At 38.1% G+C, this 24,590-nt stretch overlaps 2 protein-coding genes across 10 annotated transcripts; one reads left to right on the top strand and one right to left on the bottom strand.

Moving 5' to 3' along the window:
• Positions 1 to 315: 315 nt before the first annotated feature.
• On the top strand, positions 316 to 13,496 carry LOC122868523 (dynein axonemal assembly factor 8). 4 transcript variants are annotated; one of them, XM_044180534.1, is made up of 30 exons: positions 317 to 460; positions 582 to 686; positions 777 to 914; positions 1,048 to 1,164; positions 1,290 to 1,392; positions 1,506 to 1,617; positions 1,694 to 1,936; positions 2,024 to 2,287; positions 2,365 to 2,509; positions 2,581 to 2,772; positions 2,878 to 3,018; positions 3,117 to 3,308; positions 3,404 to 3,511; positions 3,665 to 3,809; positions 3,963 to 4,254; positions 4,688 to 4,770; positions 4,934 to 5,088; positions 5,436 to 5,562; positions 5,714 to 5,839; positions 5,935 to 6,099; positions 6,313 to 6,615; positions 6,797 to 6,850; positions 7,099 to 7,262; positions 7,360 to 7,531; positions 7,707 to 8,003; positions 8,218 to 8,432; positions 8,526 to 8,617; positions 8,717 to 8,786; positions 8,979 to 9,072; positions 10,340 to 13,496. In XM_044180534.1, the coding sequence occupies exons 6-29, from the start codon at positions 1,538 to 1,540 to the stop codon at positions 9,069 to 9,071; spliced, it is 3,918 nt and encodes a 1,305-aa protein (XP_044036469.1). In that variant the 5' UTR covers positions 317 to 460; positions 582 to 686; positions 777 to 914; positions 1,048 to 1,164; positions 1,290 to 1,392; positions 1,506 to 1,537; the 3' UTR covers position 9,072; positions 10,340 to 13,496. The 4 variants fall into 4 exon arrangements, 3 of the variants coding, with proteins under 3 accessions (XP_044036471.1, XP_044036469.1, XP_044036470.1); XM_044180535.1 differs by lacking the exon at positions 10,340 to 13,496 and having other exon boundaries at positions 7,707 to 7,801; positions 7,889 to 8,003; positions 8,979 to 9,229; XR_006376141.1 differs by lacking the exon at positions 8,717 to 8,786 and having other exon boundaries at positions 316 to 460.
• unkl (unk like zinc finger) lies at positions 9,662 to 24,424 on the bottom strand. 6 transcript variants are annotated; one of them, XM_044180545.1, is made up of 16 exons: positions 24,254 to 24,424; positions 23,394 to 23,603; positions 21,309 to 21,485; positions 20,266 to 20,399; positions 20,019 to 20,154; positions 19,811 to 19,928; positions 19,161 to 19,245; positions 18,731 to 18,897; positions 18,122 to 18,310; positions 17,180 to 17,227; positions 16,890 to 17,067; positions 16,700 to 16,810; positions 16,341 to 16,577; positions 15,947 to 16,125; positions 15,576 to 15,833; positions 9,662 to 15,397 (listed from the first exon to the last, which is right to left on the bottom strand). In XM_044180545.1, exons 1-16 carry the CDS (start codon positions 24,316 to 24,318, stop codon positions 15,242 to 15,244), a joined length of 2,448 nt encoding a protein of 815 aa, XP_044036480.1. In that variant the 5' UTR covers positions 24,319 to 24,424; the 3' UTR covers positions 9,662 to 15,241. The 6 variants fall into 6 exon arrangements, with proteins under 6 accessions (XP_044036480.1, XP_044036479.1, XP_044036481.1 ...); XM_044180544.1 differs by having other exon boundaries at positions 15,938 to 16,125; positions 24,254 to 24,423; XM_044180546.1 differs by having other exon boundaries at positions 15,938 to 16,125; positions 16,700 to 16,789; positions 24,254 to 24,422.
• Positions 24,425 to 24,590: the final 166 nt, after the last annotated feature.

Raw genomic sequence — 24,590 nt, 5'->3', positions numbered from 1 at the left:
AGAATTCAAGTTGCATATCAACAAGCCAGAATACTAGCATGTTCATACAGTGATTTACTGATGTCTATGCACTCTATTTGTGCAGATAACTGATCTTAACCTACCTTGAACATGTTTCTTTCTCTCTCTCTCTCTCTCTCTCTCTCTCTCATATGAACAGTCACAGCAGATGGTCTGTAAGCTAATCACCTGTTCAGGTGTAAAACACTTTTTTGTGTGTTTTTTTATGCGGCTAGTTAGTTAGTTAGTTAGTTAGTTAGTTACGCTGTTTCTGACAGCACCTGAAGGCAACATTGTTAACGAAGCACACGTGCTACACAGAGAAGCTTTCCGTTGCCAATGGTAACTAGGATCCTCAAATAATGAATTGCGACACATAAACGGTAACGTTAACGGTAACATAAAAACTCCTTTATTTTACTTGAAAGCGCATATACCGACCGTCGACTTCGATTCATCAGTATGTTTTATTCTTCCTAAAATGTGCTAACGGCTGCTAACTGACAACATATAGCTACAAAACATATACATAACTTGATTTACAAATGCAAATAACACCAATGTTCCTCTTAACATTACAGTCCGAGAATGAAGAGATTATCACCATATATCAAAGACCAGCTGGTCTTTCCCTGAAGGTCCCTGAAGACTTTGACAGTTTTTCAATTGATGATGATGAACTAGAGGTTAGTTAATTATAGTCTCATGAGTGTTAATGGTAGTAATGTCATTAAAGATTGATATTTGTGTGTGATTTTGTGTGTTTTCTCAATCAGGAGCTGTTGAAACCTGTAACACAGACATGCTGGTCAAAAGAGACTTGCAGCCAGAGTGTGAAGTTGGACGATGATGAAATTGTAGAAGGCACCTCTGGAACTCAGTGGGGTACACAACACCCTGATGCTGATGTTGAGGTAGGTTATATTAATCTACAGCCACTGTTGTGGGGAGAGGAAAGCACACTAGTGTATCATGGCATACACTAAATATACACCCTTTTCTTTTCCTTCCTTGCCGTTCTTTTCCTTTCCTGTTTCACCATTAAAGGCAGGTGTTTGTGAGAGAGGTATTGTGGAGTTGAATGGAGCCCAGCTGGATGCCTCCGTAAAACTGAATGTGGACAACACAAAATCTGATGAGGTTTTTCCCATTCTCTCATTTGCGGTGAGTTTGAGAAAGTAAAAAAGAGGACAGGGTTCATCTTAACAAGTTATGGTTAATGCAGGTAAATATTCTCTAGGTGCTATACCTTCTTATCAAAAAATACTGTTTTTTCGCACAACATTCAGAGGCTTGACCAGTGGGATCTGGATGACGTCCTCCGAAATCTGAGAGAGGATGGGCTGTCTCTGCAACAATGTGTGTCAGTTGAACCTGCGAAAACACAAGCAGGTAATTAATTATAACACACACCCCTGTAGTGTAGCTATAGTGAGCGAGTAAGGGTTTGTAGATCATTAATTTACTATCTAGTGTTATAGTTTCAACCCAATTTTTGTTCATAGATGGTGATCAGGACAGTTCCCAGGGGAATATAATGGAGAGACTAGTTGCTTTCTGTAACAGCCAGTCATCTAAGTCTGTGTCAGAGCCTGTGAAAAGTCCAAACCGCCTCAGGTAAGTCATATCACTGCTAAGGTCTTGTGATCAAATTTGTAAGATAATAATAATAATCATCACCTTTTCCATGCAGACAGAATAATGTGTGGAACAAATCATCAGAAAGGATGGCAGCAGAGTTGCAGCTGAGCCACCAGGAATGTCCCACTGTATATATTGATCTCCGTTGCCCTGATCCTTCAATACAACCACCAAGAACATCCCCAAATCTTTCATCAGGGTCCAAGTCACTGGTCAAACACAACACTCACCAGGAAACACCGCCTGCAAAGAAACCCAATCTTAAAGTGCATACCGGATCATGGATGGGGGACAGGTAAATATATCCTGCATTAGAAACATTTGTCAAGCCTCAGTCCAGCACATTTTGTTTCAGTTCATATGGTAATTTCTCTGCTTCCAGGGAGGTGACTGGCAAGAGTATGTTGCTTCAGAAAATAAGGGAGATGAATAGAAGTGGGACTAAATATCCCAATAAATATACAGCAGAGGAACTGAAAGAGAAGCTACCCCAGCCTGTACAGTCTACATATAGCCATGAGTCACACCATCTGTGGAAAGATAAACAACCTTTACGTGTACATGTACAGTTTGAGTACAGAAACCCTAAAATGGAAAGCCCAACAACAGCTCAGCAAAGTTTGATCAAAGAACGAAAGCAGCAGAGGTATGTATTTTTTCTTTATTCATTCAGCACATCATGACAATAAATCAATATTTTAACCATGACAATGCTTTTGATAGTGACCAACAGAGACAACAAGTTAAGCAGACATTACAACATAAACAACACCAGCAAATTCTTAAGCAACTGGAAGTACATCGTCCAACAAAATCTGTCAATCAGAAGCAGCCAGCTGCTGAAAGAACTGATGTTCTTTATGATTTTGTAAGTGCCACAAAACTTACAATTTACAGTACTTAAAAAATGGCCTACACTTATTATGGCTTGTTTTTCAGGAAGCATCTCATCTACAGTCAATCACTACACTACCAGCAGATATTGAAAGTAAGGGGTGTATGCTGCTGATCGTCAACCTCTCCGGTCCTGGTATGGTTGGAGACAGAGCTCACGGGAGGAGAAAACATCTGTATACAGCTGAAACTAAATCACACATCTACAACACTTTAGTGGCTTGGTTTCTATCTTTGGTTAGTGAGCAATGGCTTCTCTCTCCTGATGTGTGACAGCGTTTGTTATTTGTAAAGCTGAGTTCATACTTCTCCATGTAAAGGTCACTTGTTTATGTGTATTAGGTTGGCCCAGACCCACATCATGATGAAGATGAGGTTCGTGCAATGGTCCCATTCTGGGTTGCAGGACTTCAGCAGCTGTGGACAGAGGATGGACTGGCTTTGCATGTTTTAGCTGTGGCTCGTCACAGTTATACACCAAGGGTGAATAGCGAAAAAAACAGAAAACACTATCTCTTTGGGCTTTACAATGTTTGATAATCTGAGCACTGATGCTGTTCTTTTTTTTGTTTGTTTTGTAGAAAAGGGATATAGACACCCATGCACCTTTCTACAACCATGTCTGCAGGTTCCTCTCTGAGACCTCACTCACTCTAATTTCCCGCTGGCTACCTTACCTGAAGAACTTGCTGGACCAACAAGCCTATGCCTCTCCCATTCATCTGCCCTCTTCAAGTTTAAATTGTTTCATCTCTGCTACCTCCAACAAAAAGGTGGTTTGCTTCAGAGAGTGTGATTTAATATATTTTCACTCAGATGATTTTGCATTCTGTTGACTGTGTTCTGTTCCCTCGGCTTTGTGTTTCAGGTTATAGATAGGACATTTAGTCTCAGTCCAGGGTTTTACTGGCAGACTGTGGAAACTCAGGAGTGTGTTTGTAAAGGCAGAGAGACCACACAAGAGCTGCACACAGAGGTGAGCATGTTGTCCTTCAAAGGTGTACTTTGTAGTAGTAGTTGTTCTTTTTTAACAGCTTTATTTTGATCCTACAAAGCACTGAATCAGAGGCATAACAGTAAAGGTGGAGTAACTGAATATATGTTAACTTTGCTCTATTTTTTGTTGAAGGTGTCAGTTGCTCTGGGGTGCAAAGCTTTCTTTGTACATCCCTTCATAACACACTACACCCTCCAGCTTGTTCTCGACTCAGGACTCGACATGTGTGGTCTGCGGCTCCTTTATCCACCTCAGGGCTTCCTGAGTGACAGTGCTGGTAGGACATAACGAAAGCTATCATAAAATACTCAGTAACTCTCCTTCCGGCTCATTGGTCTGGTGTGCGTCCTGGATCCAACTGTGGCCTAAGGCCTTTGTCAGTGTCTTCATTGAATAAATAATCTTTAAAAACTCTTCCTCTGATTCATAGGTGTTGTACCAGTTATCCAGAGAACTGATGAGACCTGCCAGCCTGTTCTTGCCCTAGCTGTCCGAGGCCCTCATGCCCACTCAGTGTTGAAAGATTTAACAAGTTCCTTGGATCCTCTGCTGCCCAGAAAGACAGCTCCAACATCTCTCAACCCTCTCCACTACAGAAGTCAAGAACCTCCACTCTTCTACTCCCCTCCACTGGCCAGTCAAGTCCACAGGGAGCTGTGCTTGTGGTTTTCAGGAAGACTTAGAGGAGGAAGTGCACAGAAATACAACCAGCCTCTGAATAGGTTTGTTGTCAAAATTTTAGCAGTGTGATATTTCTTACATTGGGAATACATTTTTTTTTATTATTTCTCAATTAATCATTAGACTTTTTTTTTTTTTTTTTTTTTTTTTTTTACCAAATGTGAGATGTTTTTGAAATAATAAAGGAGGAATTCCCCAATCAGGGTTAGGTATTTCATATTAACTGTGGATAAACTGAAATTGCTTTTATTTATGATTTTTTTTTTTTGGTGCAACTGTAAATCTAAATCAAAGTTAAACGACACTTTTCACGAAGCAAAATTTCACTAATATACCTACAAGTATGGTAGTATTGTAGATATATTAGCACCTTTATTATGGTGTAATAAAGCACCCTTTATTACAGTGACACTGTTTTTTATTCTAATAGTGTTAGTGTTAGTGTAATAGTGTCACCCTCACTTTTGTTTGTAGAGTTGTACCCTTGGATGACAGAGTGGGAGGCAGCCTATTCAATTTAAGCAGATCACCTTCCTTTCTGTGTGCTACAACAAAAGGTACTGTAACAAGGAGCCAAAACTGTCACCAGGGGGGAAACTGGCTTGTGTCCATATTTCATTTTCAACTTTCATCTTTACTGTCCTGAGGGAAATTTTGTTTGCAGCAAGGATCAAAGATCCACTTGAGTGGAGCTGCTAATCCTTCTCTCCCCCTGCATAGCTGACTTACTCCTCGTGGTGTCGCCTGGCGTGCCTCCGTGTTGCTATGGCCAAGTGCTGGCTGTCTGTGAACGCAGAGGCTTCAGTCTGAGGGGGCTGCAGAGACTGCAGCTTCAGAGCAATGGAGCTGCAGTCCTTGGACTCACCAATCAGCAGGTAGAACTACAAGATAGTCAGAGTTCAGACTTTCAGAAGAACAGTGTGTAGAAGGATAAGATTTTATTGAACATCATGACAAAAGTCAGTAATTGATTGTTTAATGATAACACATTTATATTGTATACTATTTGTTTTGTAGGGAATTTCACAATTTACTAGAGACACATGTAGAGGTGGAAAGGAGTATGGATTTTGGTTCTTAGACCTTGGAGTTGGTAATAAAATTAAGACATTTATATCATAATGGAACATTTAGCTGTAATTCAAACAAGAGAAGCACAGATTTCTCCTTGTACTTCTGTATTTTCCTTCACAGTTTTGAAGCCTGTGTATGTTTTCTCTAGGCACTTGTGTTCTGCAGTCCACATACTGTGACGCTGGATCAGGAGGAGCTGGAGCTGCCCTCTCACTGTCTGGTGTTGTTACTGAGGAAAGAAAATGCGATGCACCACAGTGTTAGTCTGCCAGCAGGTCTATATTCCATTTCAAATTATATAAAAATAATAATAATAACAATCTTTATATGATAAGTAAAAATGTGCACATAATAATGTGAAAAATCTACATTATCTACAATTTTTTTTGTCAATAAAATAACCTTGCATATTCCATATTGTTTCAGCCCTAATGACAGGGCTTAAGGCGCAAAAGCTTCTGGGTTGCATCCACACCAGACTTGTTCACACAGTAGAGCCAAGTTTCTGTTTCCACACTGTGCCTTACAGCAGTTACCTGTTCCATATCTTTGGTAAGCACTGTGTGTCGCACCGTGTCAGTAAAGATTCTAGTAGATGCTCCTCTGCTGCTGCCCTTTTATGTTTCTTATGTATATTTTCTTTTTAGTAAGATGTATGTGGCCAGTGCCAGATCCTTCCAGTGTGATCCTGTCCCATCAGAAGTGTTTATCCAACTCTGACATGGAGCAGGTGGTGATTTTGACCTTGTGTGGGAAGGACATGAGCCAAGGCCTGAGCCTCCTACACAGAGTGCTGACAGAAGGGCCAGAAGGTGGGTGAAGTTCAGCTGTATTTCTGAGAGAACAGCCTGTCCTGGGCTTTGGAACGGGAGGTGGCAGCAAACAAAATACGCTGTCAAATACACGCAGCAGCATACAAAGTACAATAAACAAATATGTGTGTATGTGACTGAATTATTTCATCAGCATTCCTCTACCCCTCTTATTTTTCAATAGTTGCAATGTTTTTTTAATTTATATTCAAGGTGATGTACAACATGGAGGATTCAAGCTGCTTGGCCTGAAGTGTCTGCCTGCGTTGACTCGACTTCAGGCTCAGGAACTGATTCCATACGAGGTGGGAGAGCAGCTGTGTCACGACAGCCTTGACAATCTGATGTCCTCTCCTGCCTTAGTGTGTTCTCTTAGACGGTTGAATGCTCTTGCTTCACTGAGGAAGCTCCTACCACACGATTACCCTGGTAGCCTCAGTGTCCTGGTGTCACCCACACCTGAAGTGGCTTTCAGACAAGCCTCCCTCTTCTTCTTTGAGCATGAGATGATTCCTGGTAAGTTTGTTGAGTGCTGTATAAAACATGCAATCAGATACCAAGACTAAAATCAAATCTCTTGAAGCATGCTCCAGTTTGAAGAATTTGAGCCTATCACAACATTTAAGGAGAAATAAGCAGACAGTCTTGTGTGTATAAGCTGGGAATAGCCTCATCACCCCACTTCTTTCCCCTACAGACCACAGTGTACACCCACCTCGGAAGTTTCTTTCTCAGAACAGCAGTACAAAAGGTTTGTGCAAAACAGGAAAACAAGCCCATCTTAAATTAGATTTACAACAACCATGCTGAGCTTGTTTGATATTGTTTCTGGCATTAGTTGATGTAGTTATATCTAAAAGTAGATTTCTAATAACTGCACATTATTTTTATATTGTAATTTGCCAGAGGAGCATTTTTTTTCTGATAAACTCTCTTTGACTCAACATGCAGATAGTTTTCTGGCTCATAGGCTCAGTAACAAGCTAACTTTCTGTTCAGATCCACAGATGCTACTCACTGTGTGCCTGCTCAAGCCAAGAATCTGGAATCATGCTCTGGCTAAAATAGTCCGCAAACTCCAGCTGAGGGGCCTCACGTTGGTGGGCCTGCGTGTAGTGACCCTAGACAAAAGCAATGCTAACTCACTACTGCCTGCAGAAAGTGTAACTGCAAATCATTGTCTGACTGAAAAAAATTAGCTTTCCTTTTATGCAAAACATAAACCTTGATAATTCATACAGTGTTAGTTGATGTTTGCAGGACCCCTCACACTTGGAGGCCCATGTGGAGTACTTGTGCTCTGGCTCCTCACTGGCTCTCTGCCTTGAGGGGGAGAATGCAGTGAGGAGGCTGCTGGATGTGTTGGGCCAAGAGGACTCATCCCTGCGGACGACCTGTTATGGCATGGCTCATTCATGCAATGGCATCTATGGTCAGTGCCCTGTACTGCACACTAGTACACATTGAAGAACAGGATTGCTATGTATGCTAAAGTACTAGTGTGCCATTTAAAGCACTTTGAATTGCCTATGTGTATGAAATGTGCTATACAAATAAACTTGCCTTGCCTTACTGTATGTTCAAAATGTTGGTAACCAATGTTATAGGATCTGGATCATATCAGAAAGCAATTCAGGATGTGAAGAGGCTTTTTCCACAAGGGGTCTGCTGTACTGAGACCAGCACAATGAGACAAGAGCAGGTACACGTGTCACACACAAGACTTAGTACTTGGGTTGTACTTCTGACCGATAAACATTCTGTGTTTGTGCTTGGTTTCTTGGTTCAGATATTCAGCATGTGCTTAGACCCTTTAACCTCCGTGGAGCGTGAACAGAGCTGCACACTGGCCCCTGTGGCCCAGGAAAGTCTGTCACCCTCGATGGCATCAGGCCCAAATGGAGGTTTGGACTACTTGTTGGGTTTTATTTTCATAAACAGACAATTATATGTATTGATAACTTTTGTTAAGTGCAATGCTGTAAATGATTTGATCATTTATTGTGACTTTGGCAGGGACTCCTCTGGAATGGATGTTGAAATATGACTCTGTTCCAGATGACCTTTGTAAGCCATGTAAAAAACAAATGTCCTGTTTTGCTTGTTTATTGGTACCAGGGTCCCTGATACACAGTGCTCTCTGGCAGACAACCTGTCTGCTGATACCCTTAAATGCTCCACCGCTCAGCCAAGTGCCATCCCAGCTGGACATGCTGGAGCAGCTGCTGAGGTCAGGCTGCCATCTGGTGGCAGGGAGGATGAGCATACTGGATAATGAGCAGTGGAAACATATCGCTGAGACACTTAAAGTGTCATCACGAAGAAATGAGAGGGTGAGAAGTTTGGCTTTGAAATAAGTTTCTTTAGTGCTTACTTACAGAGAGCAATCAGCAGATGATTTTCTTGGTCTCTTGTGTCCTTAAAAGATGGCTCATCTTTACACGGCACCCTGTGCCTTTCTCATCATGGCTCTGCAAGGGGAAACGATTGTGACCTGCTTTAACTTGATCCTGGAAAGGTATGGAAAAAGACAACTCAAAGCTTTTGTGCGGACATGCAGAATATTTACATATAAAAACCTTTTTCCATTTCCCTGTGCTTCTCATTGTTACACTAGCATTTACAAGGAGAGGTCAGACCTAGAAAAAGTAGGGGAAATGATTATCTACCCCGAGAGTGAGGAAGAGGTAAATCATGACTATATTTCAGCTTTTTCTTCAAGGCCTTTATTTATTCATAATAAACATTGTTTATTTTAGATGCTTTATGAAAACCAACCAGGTGTAATGCTGTTAAAATTTGTTGTACTGACATGAAATCTTGTTTTGTTGTTTAAATAGTCACATTTGAACTTATTTTTGTTGCGTTCTCTCCTCCAGGCCGAGCAGCTGATATGCTGCCTATTTGATGCCTTGTCTCCTGACAGCTGTCATACCATTGTGCCAATGGGTGCACGTGTACAAGCACAATAAGGTTAAGCTACATCAGTTGACACTTTCATGTCTGCTCTGAAAAATGTAATTTCTAATTCCAATTGTTCAGTAAAGACGTGTTTTAGATAATACTTTTCAAGTCAATGCAATGTAATAAATGGTTTTCCCCCTGAAAATAAATAAATAAATCACCTTTCCCTTCTGGTCTCCACTCGACTTTTGGAGGCACAAACATTATTTTAAGAACTTTATTCTGCATGTTTGAGACAAAGAGTATTCACACATTTCAGATGAAAAATTATTTTAATTCTCAAGATGATAAAAATAATTTTGTGAACTCTGTAAACCATTGCATAACTGTAGTGTAACAATTTAACAAGTGTTAACAAACTAGTAGTACACTACAGAAAATATGCGGTACACAATCCTCAATGTAGAAAAGAAAAATCTAGTATTCTAAGACTTATCTATAAATAATGTCTAAACCCACTGACATTAAGTAAATAAATCCATGAAATGCAGTTTCCTCAGATTTAACACATTAAATCACTGTATTACCCTGAGAAAAACACATTTCCTTTCCTTATATTTCCGCACTATGCTGACAAATAGAAACTTGAAAACTTGCATTTGTTTTAGTTCTAATAAATTTTATTGAATAGCAGTTCACAACTAGATGCTACATCATAATGAATTAACTGTGCTCCATAATATCCAGTGACCTATTCATTGAATATCTAATTTAGAACAATACATTCAATATTTCAGGGCTTCAATGTTAAAATAACATTTCTACTGAAATTTTTCTAAAGTATATGGAACAACTGGTTCCACATTCAGATTATTTACTTTTGACAACACTTGTACTAGTATTTTACTTAATTTGAACAGCTCCATACATCATACTCATATACATGTACAAGATTGCATAAATCTTCAGGATCCATTTTCATAATATTAAAAACAAAAAGACAACACAACAACTAACAATAATGTAAAATAGATTAAACTATTCCAATGCAGAACATAATGATACATCTATTACAGTTAATTTACAAGATACTTCCTATTTGGTGCTTTTCCTTACAGACAATTGAGTTTTTGGTGCCAAATGACTAATTGAGATCAAAATTGTGTATTCAATGGTTAAGTATTGCTGTTTGTTGTTTTTTTGTTTGTTAGTTGTTTTTTTTTTAAAAATGGTATGGCAAATACAGAAATAGACGATTATCAGTCAATTATAACCATTGCTTCCTCCTGTGGAACTAGTGAAGCAAATCTCATTAGATTATCCTTTTTCCTTTCAGCTCAAGTGGCCTGAATGCAGAAGATCATTTAGAAATCACATTGTGGTCCACAAAAATATTGTAAGGCACTGGAATTTTGATTCTAATTAAACATGTTATATTTTGTCATCTGACTCACACCAAACACTGTCTCAGAGATGTATTCTCTTGATACCAATTAACATTATGTAATTATTAAAAGGCACAGATGTACTTGAAAGTGTAATTGGTCCATTAGAGATAAATTTAACAAATATAAAGAAATGTAAGCTGTGCTTACCAAGTGAATATCTGTTTCATTTCTTTTAGAAAACTTGAATTGGGCCAAGTAGACCACTAGAGAGATTGAGGGCCAACAACAAATTGCCATAACAACTCAGTTTTAATTATGTCTGTATCTGCCATTAATGCTTGTGACAATCATCATCTGTCCCCTGTAATTTTACAAATAACAAAAATTAATTTGGACCACGGCTTTAAGAAATAGAAAACAAAGTCAGATAGAAAGAAAGCACCTTACAGTCACTGTAGGCCTATCATAACAGCATATAATGCATAACCATCAATTTCCAAAGTGATTGAGATTATGTAGTAAGCAAAATCAACAAAAAAAACCCTTCAAAACAGTAGTTGTAGTGAAGTTTATATGGCCACTTCAGAAGCACAAATGTCATTCACCTTGACATTCCTTCACTGTAGACAACAATTAAATGGACACCAAATCCTTGCTTAAGGTCAGCATGTGCTAGTCAGTATTGCACAAACCTGCCATAAACGTCAATGTATACCTAACACAAAATGAAATATACAAATACACATTTTGTAAGGATCTGACGCATGCATTTTTGATCATTTGTGTATCAACTCACTATAGCTAACTTTAGATAGAAAAAGATGCCATTAATTACGATTATTGAACATCTATTTAAGGTACTAGGTGAATCCTTTTTAAAATCAATTTAGGTTTCTTACTGAAATCAAACCAATGATGAAATGTTTTACAAAAGAAATAACAACAGTACAGGTCTTTGGTAAAACTGCAAAAAATGAGCTCAAGTCCATTAATGTTGTAAGCAAAAGCCATTAGCATAGTCCTGTTGTTTACTCACTACGAGGATATACAGTATGTCCTACTGAATCAAATATCAGATAAAAACCCATCCAAAAACAGAATTCCTGCCACTCACAATTCTGGACTTTGCCTCAGTTTCATCTGGATGGCCTTGGTGCTCTGACCTGCCATTTATAACTCTGGGCAAGACCCGCCCTGTTCACAACTATAGGCTGATTTGTCAGATACCTCAGCAATTATTTGAATTCTGTTCAAGGGTAAATCTTCCCTTTAGAATACATATTTAGACAGCTACTAGAACACCACTTTGGTTCATTTTTAGATTATCACACTAGACATTATTAATTTAGTTGGCTTCACAGGCTAAACAAAATAAACTAGAGGACCCTGTGAAATTAGCTGCACCGTACACTGCTATCCAGTGTAGGGGGGAAATTTTTTTTAAAAAAAGGGACAATCTACAGCAGTACAGGTGTGTGACATCATTCTAAGTGATTTACAAAAGTACTGAAACTTTGACTCAAATGCATTTACAAATGAATAATTCAATCAAATTAAGATTTAGTCAAGCAGAAAACAGATTATTTCATAGTTTCTGAAATCTGAGCTGTGGATGCATTCAAATATCGAAAAATGTATAACAAGAAACTACATTAATACCTTTTCCAGTAGCAGCGAAGCTTGCAGAAATTATTAAGCCTTTACTACACTAAAAATAAGTCAATACAAATATTCTGGCAGTGTGACACAGTGCGAACTTTTTTTTAAATTTTTTTGTAGCTGGTTAATATATCGCATAACATGCAATACCAGAACTTTAGGCTGCTTCTTATGCTGTAATATAATCATGAAAACGCTGAAATACCATAACCTTTCTTGATATTTTTTTCCTCTGAGTTGCTTAATTGTCATTTATGAGAATGTAAACAATGCATTTTCCCATATTTATAAGTAGCAAAAGGTGTACCTGGAGATACATGATTTTCTATTGAATTTAAAGCAAGAATAAAAACACAGTAGAAGGTCATTTCAATTAGAGGAACCTAAGCACAAATCCTACGCAAAATCCAACTTACAAGTTAACTACGGAATTCCTTCATTCACTGCAGAATTATTACAATAAAACAAATCAAAAGTTACTGAACTGTTTTAAAAGCATTTTTATATGTTGCTATACAAATTCATGTGTCCTGTTCTGTTTGCATACTCCCAAACGTTAATTGAAAAACCTAATTTCAAAGACTGAAGCTGCACCAAAAGAGCACCACGACCAAGGAATGAGTGGGTGGGTAGTTGAAGTCAGGACACAGGCACTGACAATGTTTGTTTTCAGTTATCTTCTGCATAAATACTTAATGGGATTGGGCCAAATACACCGCCATATATTTATATGTACACATATAGTCATACACATGTCAATGCAAGACAAGACACATTATGCAGAAACCAGTGCACAAGCTTCAACTACTTCTGTTTGCTCTGACAATTCAACACATAACCTTTTCAACTAAGGCAAGGCACTTTCGAGTTAGAGGCCGATATGTTCTAGACAAGGTCAAGAGGCTAGATTCCTACAAAAATCACCATCTCAGGCTTTTAGCAAATACAATACATGCTTTTCTAATGGCTAATCTATATAAATCTCTACAAAACAAAACTAACTGATTGAATAACAGCCTTAACATGTAGCATGTGCCTTACTGATATTACAACTGCTGGTTATGCCTAAAATGCATTTTAAATTTGCACTTATTTGATTGAAATTTTATAAATCTAACTATGAAAGTAGAAACTATTAGGAACTTTTCTACGAAACCTTAATAATATGTAGAACCATGCCATGAATTAACAATAGGAAACATGAAATATTCAAATTATGTTTCACAGTACACACAAAAGCTTCAGACATTAGCTTATATAGGAAAAAAAATTAAATAAAAAAAAAAGACAAAAAGACAAAAGAACACCTACAAAGCAGCTTAAAGCAAATTTCTATATACCCTTTAATAATAAAGTCCCAGGTCAACAAAGTGCTTTAGTAAGAAATCAAACTTCTTCAGAAAGTTGGTCAAAATAATGATGCTTGACTGGTTGCATTTATAAAAATAAAAATAAAAATTGTTAATGAAAATTTGGGTATTTAAGAAAATGTGGCTTTACTTAAAGAGGAACACTGCAAAATTTCAGCATTCGTGTTTTGTTGTTTCCTTGGTTGGTCTGATTTACAGATACAGGCGTGGTTCAGCACTAATACCTCATTGGATGTGAATAATTTTACACATCTGCATATTTAGTTTCTATTGTTGGACAATACTTTGGCCAAAGATTACTATTTTTTCATCAATTACTCCCTATAGTGTTGAATGCAACTGTGCATTCATTCCTCAGAGCATGGAGCTTCTAAACATTCAAGTGCTTTCTGGTACAATGAAGTTGATCAGCGACCCATTTCTCACATCCGTTTTGGAAGCTCCATGCTCTGTAAATGGCACACAAATGTTTTTTTTCTGGAATTTCAGACTAATTAGGCTAAAACAAAAATATGATTTCTGCATCAAGTATCAGTCACATTCAGGCTCTTGGATGTCTGGTTTCTTGAATTGTTCCCAGAAGCTCCCAAGTGAATTCTTTGATTTAGATTTAGTATTCCTCTTTGATTAAAGAAAAATCAGCTTTGAGTTTTGCCCATTTTATGTTTAACATCACTGGACTAGCTGAGTGTGAGTGAATTCAACATTACCTGGCAGTATATTTACATGGTGATTTCCTTGCATTTGAGATACCAACCTGGAATGCCTATGGGACTAGCTATTGTGGTGAAATATCATCAATGGCTTTGTCTATATGTCTGTGTTATTATGTGGGACTGCTTTGATCCACAATGAGGAAATGTTCATTTTCAAAATCCCCTACGGAGCTCAGTAGGCTACAGGTTAACTCTCCTTGATATTATTACAAAGGATACTTTGTTTATCAAACTTTTTCCACCCTCAGAATGAGTGAAAAATGACCTAAAGACTTAGAGTATTATCTATTTCAGTTAAGATATAATATTAAAGTTACAGTGAGTATGTTTTCTTTCTTCAAACACAAGAATCTGTGATGTAACAGATTTACTAAAACCTTTTCTTGCCTTTACACACATTTCCACAGTATTTTCTGAAAAGCTGGGGTTGAAATGCCTTCAAACTTTAAGTGCATTAAGTAAAGAAGAAGCAACCTCAGGAGATCAGAGATTTACCCACACTAATTCCAAAGTGCAGTGAAGTAAGAATCCATAAACAGCAAAACTTGAGAGCAGAAATACAAACTCACACTCATTAATGTCTGTGTATACAGCTTTTAACCATGTTTATTGGTCCGGTTTGTTTTTTTTGAATCTGTAATTTTGTATTTTATTGTAAGAGCAATATGTCAGGTTGGCAATGCATATTTGCATTTTAATTGGGGAAAGCATAGCTGCATTGTTTGTTTAGCCAAAATGTATTTATAACAAAGTGTAAACAAAATGTAGATACCTGCACACAAGATTTATGTCCTTTAGAGTGCCCGAATCATGATTGAAGACTTGAGAAAAGGCATCTCAAGGTAATTTAATATTCTAACTTGCATACAGAAAGCTATCTGGTTGCCAAGGTAATGTGCACATAAAATGAGCAAATATTATTATGACTGAATCCCATGTACACAATCTGATTCATAATACTATTTGTTTTGTCAGTCAAACATCATTTTATTCTAAATTAATTCAATCACTGTATGAAACAGACATTGCTATTTAGAAAATGTAATATCTATTAGTAGTTTTTCAAAGGGCTAATTCTTTAAATAGTACCTTGAGTAATTTTACATCACCACTTCAATATTTTTGTTCTACAGTAGGGGCATTCTGTTTTACTAGGTGCACAGTTCTCACATAGTACATAATGTTGGCAAGGCTGCAGAACAATGCAACGATCATGCTTTTGGCAAACTATACATTTCTTTGACTGAAGCTGATATATTACCTGTTGGAGAAGAAAAGAATGAATATCAGCTGCAACTTAGGAAAATACAGTTCATGCAGACTTTTCAAATAAGCATGCTTGATGACAAAACGTAGATCTGAATGATAGCCTGATAAACCGTCTTAAAACTATGCAGATGCTACAAATGAAATGCTGTGTGTGATCTAGTCTTTCTTACCCCATCTATAAGGTCTAGGTCATTACGCAGCTGACTCTGGATGGAATGAAGCTTTGACAAGGGGAGCTTGTCCAGCTCTCCATAGCTACGTAGAAGAGGTGTTCCAGGGGTGCGACAAAGCACATCAAAGTCCCCTTGGAGCTCTTTCAGCTTACGCTCTGTTTCCTCCCATTTCTGTTCTGCCAGCTGCCGCTCTGCCTCGGACGTTTTTGCGTGTTCCTTTGCTTCATGAGCGTCTTTCTGGCAAGCTTCACAGGCCTGGAACAAAGTTGAGTCTTGTGATTAAAAACAAAAACAAACTCGTTATCTATGAAAAGGCTCTAAGACATGTATTACAGTGACAGTTAATTTATAACACTGACTTGCTTGACCTGATGCCAGGCCTCCTCCCATTGTTTGATCTTCCTCTTGGCCTCGTCCAGCTCTCTAAAAAGGCGGGCTAGATCAGCAGTGCTGGTTGTGGAGGTTAGGCTGCTGAAAACTGGAGATGGACTCGGTGAAAAGCTGCCACTTACAAAGTCCCAAATGTTGCTAGGACCTCCATTCAAGCCTAGGTGAGTGATGTGTTAAAATCACAAGACCAAGCATAAAGTGAATAGTTGTTCCATTGGGAAAAATATTGTCCCTTACACAATCAAACTCATACTTCTTAATTAATCTTAATTTATGCATATGGAACGGGATTAAACATGTAAGTAAAGTTAAAGGAAGTGCTCAATACTGAAGTGCTCACTTGGAGCAAAATGTCTGACGCTATCAGCTTACCCAAAGAGTTCTGGGAAGAGGAGGTGGGTGTTCCCAGGAGGCCATGTTCATGCTTGGCTAACATGTTTGAAGGTTGATTTTGCTGTGATACCGTCCCAGACAGCAGGGACTGCGACAGAGACTGGGAGAGGGAGCTTAGTGGGGAGGTGGAGAGTGATGAGGAGGAATTAAAAGAGGACGATCGTGCCAGGGAGCCAGGAATGTTAACTGGAGCAGATCCACCTAGCACCCTTTGACCTGTGGGGACAAATTAAATACTGTTGTTGCTTTGAAAAAAAAATTAAACAAATTATGATGAGACCATTTGTGATCAACTGGTCAAACAACTGAAAGTACTTTAGCAAACTATGTGTCCTTACTTGCCAGTCCTACACTGTTGTCTTGCTCCTCGAACTCCTTATCAAGAGATGCAACATTAATGTCACTGAAGTTGAGGTCAAGAGCAGATCCTGACGGAAAACAAAACACATCTGGCTGACATTTGACAACAAAATAAAGAGTGGCAGTAGTCAGCTCGAATGGTTTACAGTTGACATTACATATACATACCTATGACAGACTCCACTGTGTTGCTTCCTGGATAGAAAGGAGTGGCTTTTGCATTCATTGTTGATAAAGTGGTGGGTGAAGAACTATCTGAGCCAATACTAGAGGCCAAGCTGGATGTTATACTGGAGGTAAAGCTTGATGCCAAAGGGTTCACCGCAGAGAATACAGTATTTTGTGTCTAAAAGGAAAGCACAGAAGGCGTTTGTTTAATTCCCAATGTCATTAATTACATTACATATTATGTAATATCATCAAGCTATTACCACAAAGTAACCCATTTGAACACAAACCTGTTTTTCTTGGTCCATCAATTTCTGATCCTGCCCCTTGTTCTTAATCTAAAAATGATCAAATAACACAGAAACGGCACATTTTAGTGACAAAACTCTAATTTATATCCAGACAGCTTACATCAATTAAAAAAGCTTTTTTTTTTTTTACACTGCAATTAGCCATAGGCTGACAAAAATAAAAGAGCCTATTTATACAAAGACTTTTTGTATTAAGCATTATTCACTTTCCCCAATGGAACTGTTACTTGGTAACATGCTCTGGAGCAGCGTTAAATACTGCTGATTTCCAGTAGTTCTTGTTATTGTCATAATTTATGTGGTAACTGTCTACTGAAGTACATCCGATCAGAATCCAAGGTGTGTAAACTGATCATGTAACTTGACTCTGCCTGCCACTCACATTAAGAATGATTCAAACATATTGCCTTTGATTACAGAATGTCCAGAATGATAGAGACAGGCACATTTTACTGAGCGGGCAGCATTCTTCTGTAATTACAACATTAGAAAGCAGTGAAATCAACCTGAAGAGAATTCTTAGTGTGGGGTTACAAATACTCCTGGCCGTGAACGCAGTGTGAAAATATTTTTTAGGCAGTCTGATTGTTTGTAGTCAAATCACCCAGGCATGAACTACTTGATACTTAATAGCTTCTTCATACTTCAAGAACTCTCATCAAGTGATAAGATACTAATGATTTTTTAAGAACCAAAGAACACCCAACACATGAAATTGTCTCAAAACTAAGACCTAAAAACAATGCAATTCATGGGGAAATGGCTCAAAGTGATGAAATGAAACTGACATGGCAAATAATGAGTGAGAAATAAATAAAAGTGATACAAAATGAATGACAGAGATACACTAAGTGTAAAGCCCTAAGTTGTCTATTAGTTGTGTTATATTCTTTCTAAAGCTGAAGAGAGCAGTCTGTGTACCTGATCCTCACGTTCAAAGCCCGGAGCTTTAGGATAGTTAGACGTCAGAGAGGAGACACTGGATGTGGTGGACTCTGAACATAAACTACTATTAGTTAAGGATTTGGGCCTGCTGATGGATCCCACTGGGGATAACAAACTGTCGCTTCCTGAGCTTGGAGTTAGAGTTGAGCTATTAGAACATGAAACCTGAGAAAGAGAAGTGCACATGATCTTAATAAAATGATAAAAATAAATAAATAAAACCATTATTCTGAATGGACTATGAAGGTGATGACTGAATTATCGTCATTCATTATCGCTTTTAAATGAGAAATTGACTGTTTCAAAACAATGTAGTAATGAAATGTAAAACAGTAAAAGAAAACAGTAATAATGACAAATCAATGTGTAAAAAACATTCCAACAGAAAAATGAGAGCAGAGTAAACAACATATCGATAAGTAAATGGCAGATTTGCATCAGCTGTATTGTGATTTATGTAGCTACAAAAGCAGGCATCCATAAAATTTTAAGAAATGTATCCACTCTTGAAATCCAATACCCTGGTCGAGTTGATTCTGATAAATTTCCTATTGAAGGACTGACATAGCAACAGAGAAAACATACACTTCCTACTTGTCCGTTGCTACTGGTTGCACTGGTGGTGGAGTTGCCTCCACTGTTCCACTCACTGACTGGACATTCTGAATACTGCTGAGAGCCCAGCTGGGACTGTGAACTTGACTGTATCACTGTTAGCAATGAGCTCATGGTTTCTTCTGTAGAGGGAATTCCTGAAAGGATTAAAATAAATATTAAATCATCATATAGTGTGTTTACAACCAGGTTGCCAACGTCCAATAACATTAACATTCCTTGTGGCTGTGTTTAAAACAACAGGAAGGTTAACGGTGTATATTTTAAAATTTGGGAAAACCAAGAAAATGTCCTCACAAGTGTGTATATAAAACCCTTAACTCAAAAAAGAACAAAAAATTTCATAGATTTGTAATTCTCTACCCGAGTACTGAGACAGTATTTACAAATTTTGACTTACTTTCTACATGTGCAAATGCACAAAACGGTCCTCTGGGACAGTATCCAGTTTGTCGCATATCATTGCATTTGGTAGATTTGTAGATCTTAGAAAAGGAAAAACAAATCATAAGCCAATGAGATACAAAGTTACAATGTCTGCCATTGGAAAAACTGATAAGCCACAGTGTTACATCAAAGAAACTACAATGTCATTAACAAAACAATAAAACCTCATAAATACATTATCTTGAACTTGCGGCAAGATTACACAGTCAAAACCAAATTTCTCACATTACATATAATATTTATTATGGTTGTTTTGGCAGCTAGTAGTTTTAAGGCTTGGGTAAAAGAGCCTACACTGTCATAACATTTTTTATAGGTACTCATTATTATTATCATCAGTATTATTAATTATTATTATTAATACTACTACTACTTATATTATTTTACTTTCTATAGACTTGGCATAAAATGCTTTTGAATGGTCAATTTGGGGATTTAATGAATGTCTGCTGTCATCTTCTGTATGCTGTCATGCTGCATGTATACAAGTCCAGCCCACAATAATACAGCTCATTTAACAAATACAAATAAATAATTATTTTTTCTTTTAAGTTACGACCTATCCTCCACCTGTTAATTTTCAGAAAAACTCAATTCACTCACCTCTGGGTGAAACTGCTGTTCAGTGCGAGAGTGACAATACTGGCAACTGTCTCCACTGTCACACTTTGAGGGCTCGCCCCATTCATCCCCATGTTTCACATTAGGGCAAGGAGTTGACCTGCATTCATAGTGTCAGAACCTTTAACCCATTACAATTACACAACTTAACACCATTTGTTGTTTTAACTTAAACTAAGTCATATCTTACCTATATTTGAACTTTCTAGGATTTCGTCTCCGATCTCTACTGTTGTGGTAGTGGGGGCAAGCATAGCCCTGTCTGCATAGTCTTGGGGGCTTAGTACACTGATCTGTTTTATAATTGGCTAAAACAAAGTTGGTATCTGCAAAAAAGGCACAAAGAACTAATGTCATTTTTCCTTATATTTTGCAGGACATTAAAAAGTGATTTGGCACTGCATGAGCCCATTATCATCAGAGTGGGGGTTACTCACCTTGCCACCGGGGGTCTTCTGACAGAGTTTTCTCAATCATAGCTTGGCTGGCTAATACACCAGGCTGCAGATCAGGAATACCTTCCCCAGATCCCAACTGTCCATTTTGAAGAGCCTCTTGTGCTTGGATCTCTCTGTGCACATAAAATTTATGTTAATTTCATCCCCAATTCCTCAAAAAAGTAAAAAAAAATATCTTGGTTGAACATCCTTAAACTTATTCTGTTGTTAAACTTGCTTGCTATCTAAAAAAACTGTTAAATATAGCATAACGCTGAATTACTAAATCACTGGCCTCTCTCACATAACCAATCACCATCCAATTTTATCTTTAAACTGCACATGTTTATCAAATGATATCTGCTGAATCTAAATGTCAAAATACTATACAGACAAATACAAAGACAAGTGACACATTATACTGGACATGAGAATCCGGAAGTCATTCTCAATTGAGAATGACTTCCGGATGGGAGCCGAAACGTCTTGATTCTGAAAACAGTGTCCAGATGACTACGACTGAAACCTTTTCTACGATAGAACACTCCTGGACGAATGAGGGACTACACCGTCTTATACTGGACTATCTGACATATAAAGTGTCTTAACATTAGCTATAGGCAGGTGTAACAGCAAAATACCAAGAAAACCAGGAAAGATAATGGAATAATTATGCAGAGGGTTTATCAGTTTAATTCCTGAATTTTCACTACAGTAAACATTTTACTCAGGAAGCTTTTTGTTTAAAGTCTTGTGGGAGCTATCCTCTCACTGACTCTTTCAGCAGCACAGAGCTCAATAAAACATGTTTATCTAGTTTCAGGTGTTTGTATTTTTTTTTTTTTATTAGAAATGAACTGAGGTGAGCCCTAAAAATATAGTTACAAATCAAACCATGTGTCTAGCGATCCATTAAACCCCTACAATACAGGTATTCTGTTTACATTATGCCTAAATTGGCTGATTTGTCCATTCCATTGCGTGGCGTATGAGTGAAAAATTTGGCAGGGAAAAGAGAGGCCACTATTTGCTTTATATGTCACCTGATATCATAGACTGGAGGTCGGAGATCATGTGGCCCATGAGCAAAAGCACAGTGGAGGCCATTCTTCACACAATGCCCTCGAGCATCTGTCTCATGGATACAAGTGCCAGTCTTGTAATAGCGTAGATGGTACTTGCGCTCTGTGTCACCAGTGGTCCGGTGTAAATAAGGACAGCTAAGGAAGCAAGGATACAACATTGAAATATTTTATCAGTTGATCTAAATAAAACATTTGAATAAAAATGATTTGGCATGACATTAAAATAATGCACAAAAAGTGCAGGCCAAACCTCAAATCTGTCCAAAATAAACACAACATATAGCACAAATATGTTTTAAATTGTATGTTCCTCCTTCAAATCCAAGATGTGATTGTAGAGTACAATTTTAAAACATCTGTGCAAGCAGCGTGTTTCATAGGACATGATTATGAAAAGCATGAAACAGGCAAGCACTGCACTGACATTTAAGACATGGTCCAAACAATTCATTAGAAAACCACAAGGATTATAAATTGCAATAAAATGAGGGAATGCAGGGCTGTAATGCCAGCAATGCCTCAAGATATATATGGCCAATAAGCCTCTTGAATAAACCAATTTTTCCTTTCTTGAGTAGCAACAGTTGCTATAGCAACACATAAGGTCATACAAAAATAGCTGCCATTGGCATGAGGTGGAATTGTAAGGATTGCAGTCATTTATTTTATATTAGTTCAATAATCTTATTTCTTTTTTTATTTCTATGTGGGACTCAATTAAATGCTGTGCCATTTTTAATTCCCAGTCAAATAGAGAGGCTGCAGTCTTTCTATACTACCTGCTGAAAATTAAAGGGGAAAGCCACTGCCACCCCTTTTGAGAATTCACATATCTAGTTTCTGTGCGAGCAGACAGTTTAGCAATTACTTGACTCCTCTAAAGCCACAAGCCTGTCACAAAATGTTTAGAAAGTGTTTTTTCCCATGTGATGACATAGGACAAATGATGCTATGTGCAAAACAAACAAAATTGGTATCTTATTGTAGGAACACTGTGGGGAACAGACACTTGAAAATATAAGGCTAGGGCCGAAAATATTTATGCATCAAATCACAAGTTGGCATTAGCTGAAATTAATAGTAGTAGCAGTGAATATAATGATGGAGGGCATCTAGAGACAACCTGTCAAGCAGCCTTATCTCAAAGACAAAGAGGTGCAGTCATGCCACATAAAGGGTGAGTTCAATCAGAAATGGTGGTTGGTTGGTTAGTTGGTAAATGCTGCTCACCAAGCAATTACCAATCAAATCCTATTTCTTGTGTAAATAAATAAATTGCAAAATAACAGAATTCTTATTTTTGCACTCCTCACTTGTGTTGACAATTTACAATTTTCCATCATCTCTTTAGAGCACTATTTTCAGTGCTGGGAAATGTTTGATTACAAAAGCACAAAATCCTTTCTTAGTGTATCAAATTGGCTTTTTATAACAAGACTGGCAGTGTATAACCTCAGTTCAGGTCCTGCTGTGCTGATATGCACATATGTCATTAATCAGAGAACTTGCTTATCCTACACTGTGTGCTACTGTAGCCACAGCAAACTGGTGAAATAAAAAAAAAGTTTTAATCTATAAGAATGACCCTCAAAATGCACAAACATAATAAAAACACAGGCTTTCAGTCCCCTGCAAATATCACTACAGAACAGTTAGCTACATAGCAGTTCCTCCTTGGTCTGTAAAATACATAACGCAATGAAAAAGTGCTACAGTTTGTTTTGGTCTCTGTAAAACTCACTATGTGAAGCAATGAAGTACTACTTAGAAGAAAGACACCAGAGGTATATCCACATAATGCCTCCCAATGAAGACCAGCCCAAAGCCATTTAAGGGAAGCCGAGGGATGACAGAAACACTTATCTACCACTGATGCAATGTCCTGATGAACTGCATTCAATATTTTTGTTGTATATTGATTTGATTCAAGTTCTGATTGGTTTCATTATTAAGCTGCAACAGTCCTCATCCCAAACATGTCAGCAAAACATCAGCCATTTGTCAGTAGCTGTATCATGACACTCTGACACAACAGGCACTTACTCATCTCCATCTGGGCAAATGCCTGTGGTCTCGTCGTATTTCGTGCAGTACACGTCGGGGCTGTAGTTAAAAGTTCCGTCTCTTCTTCTTATGGGTCGTCTTCGCCGCTGGTTGAGAAAATGCCAGTTAAAGCACGTAAAGGGTCTGTGCTGTGTACACTTGTGCTGGAGGAACAACGGGCACTGCTCTGTCCTGAACTCCTTCAAGTATCTGAAACAAGGGAAAACAAAAAATGTATCAGGAACCGGGTTTTTAAATGACTATTAACTAAGAAATAAGTTGAAGGCAAGGAATTAGTTCAGAGCCAGTGATGTGTCGTGTTATCTGCTAGTGGTGTAGTCTACAATATATTTTGGGTCACTAACGTCAGCTCGCTATTCAGAGAGCAAACTACGTACGTATTTCGACGTAACACTTGTTGAAAGTCCCTGAGCGTACGTCTATAAATGTGCGTAGCAAGAAGGAACTCAAAATAAGGCCGAGCTATTTACAAGCAGACTGGTTAGCGAGTTCCTGGCTAATCAATTAGCAGACCGAGTTGACGGTATAACATTCAAAGGATTATCTAAATCAATTAATCAACTGTGTAAAACAACTGTAAACGACTCCGTTAACGATTGGCTTGTCAATTAAGTGTTTTAAGATGTCCGTGTTTCCTACATTAGGGCTGATGTCGTTAGCGTGCAGTCGCTGTTTGCTATGTTACGTTAGGTAGTCACAAAGCCAGGAAAAGCACCATGTTTTTAACACATAGACAAGAGTTGAGGAATGCAAGAAATGCAAACGCGCATAGGTACACGTGCAAATAACACTTTTAGCAACGAGCGATTTAGTTGTTTCTTTGCAGCAGCTTTACTCACGTATAGTGGGTAGGTTTCTCGGTTTGAGGGGACGCATTGGCCGCCGTTTTCGAAACCGACGGCATTTTCAGTCAAAACAATGAATTGCGCATGCGCTCGGATCTGTTGCTCGCGTGCATGCACGTCCGCCTGCAAGCCAGCGCACTGCAAACGTTGATGCAGGGGGCGCTGCACAGACGAGACAGTGACATACTTCTGAGACTGTTTATGTTTTTTGGTTTCATATAGCCGATTTCCTTATCTCTACTCTATCTCTACACCCCCGTCAACGTACTGTTTTTTTATTGTTAGTGAATATACTGTACATTTAAAATAAAATTATGGAATATTTCCCCCA

The sequence above is a fragment of the Siniperca chuatsi genome, linkage group LG21 (genome assembly GCF_020085105.1).
Source record: "Siniperca chuatsi isolate FFG_IHB_CAS linkage group LG21, ASM2008510v1, whole genome shotgun sequence".
Lineage (NCBI taxonomy): Eukaryota > Metazoa > Chordata > Actinopteri > Centrarchiformes > Sinipercidae > Siniperca > Siniperca chuatsi.
The sequence above is the reverse complement of the archived record's forward strand: the minus strand, read 5'-3'. Positions and strand labels throughout refer to the sequence as shown.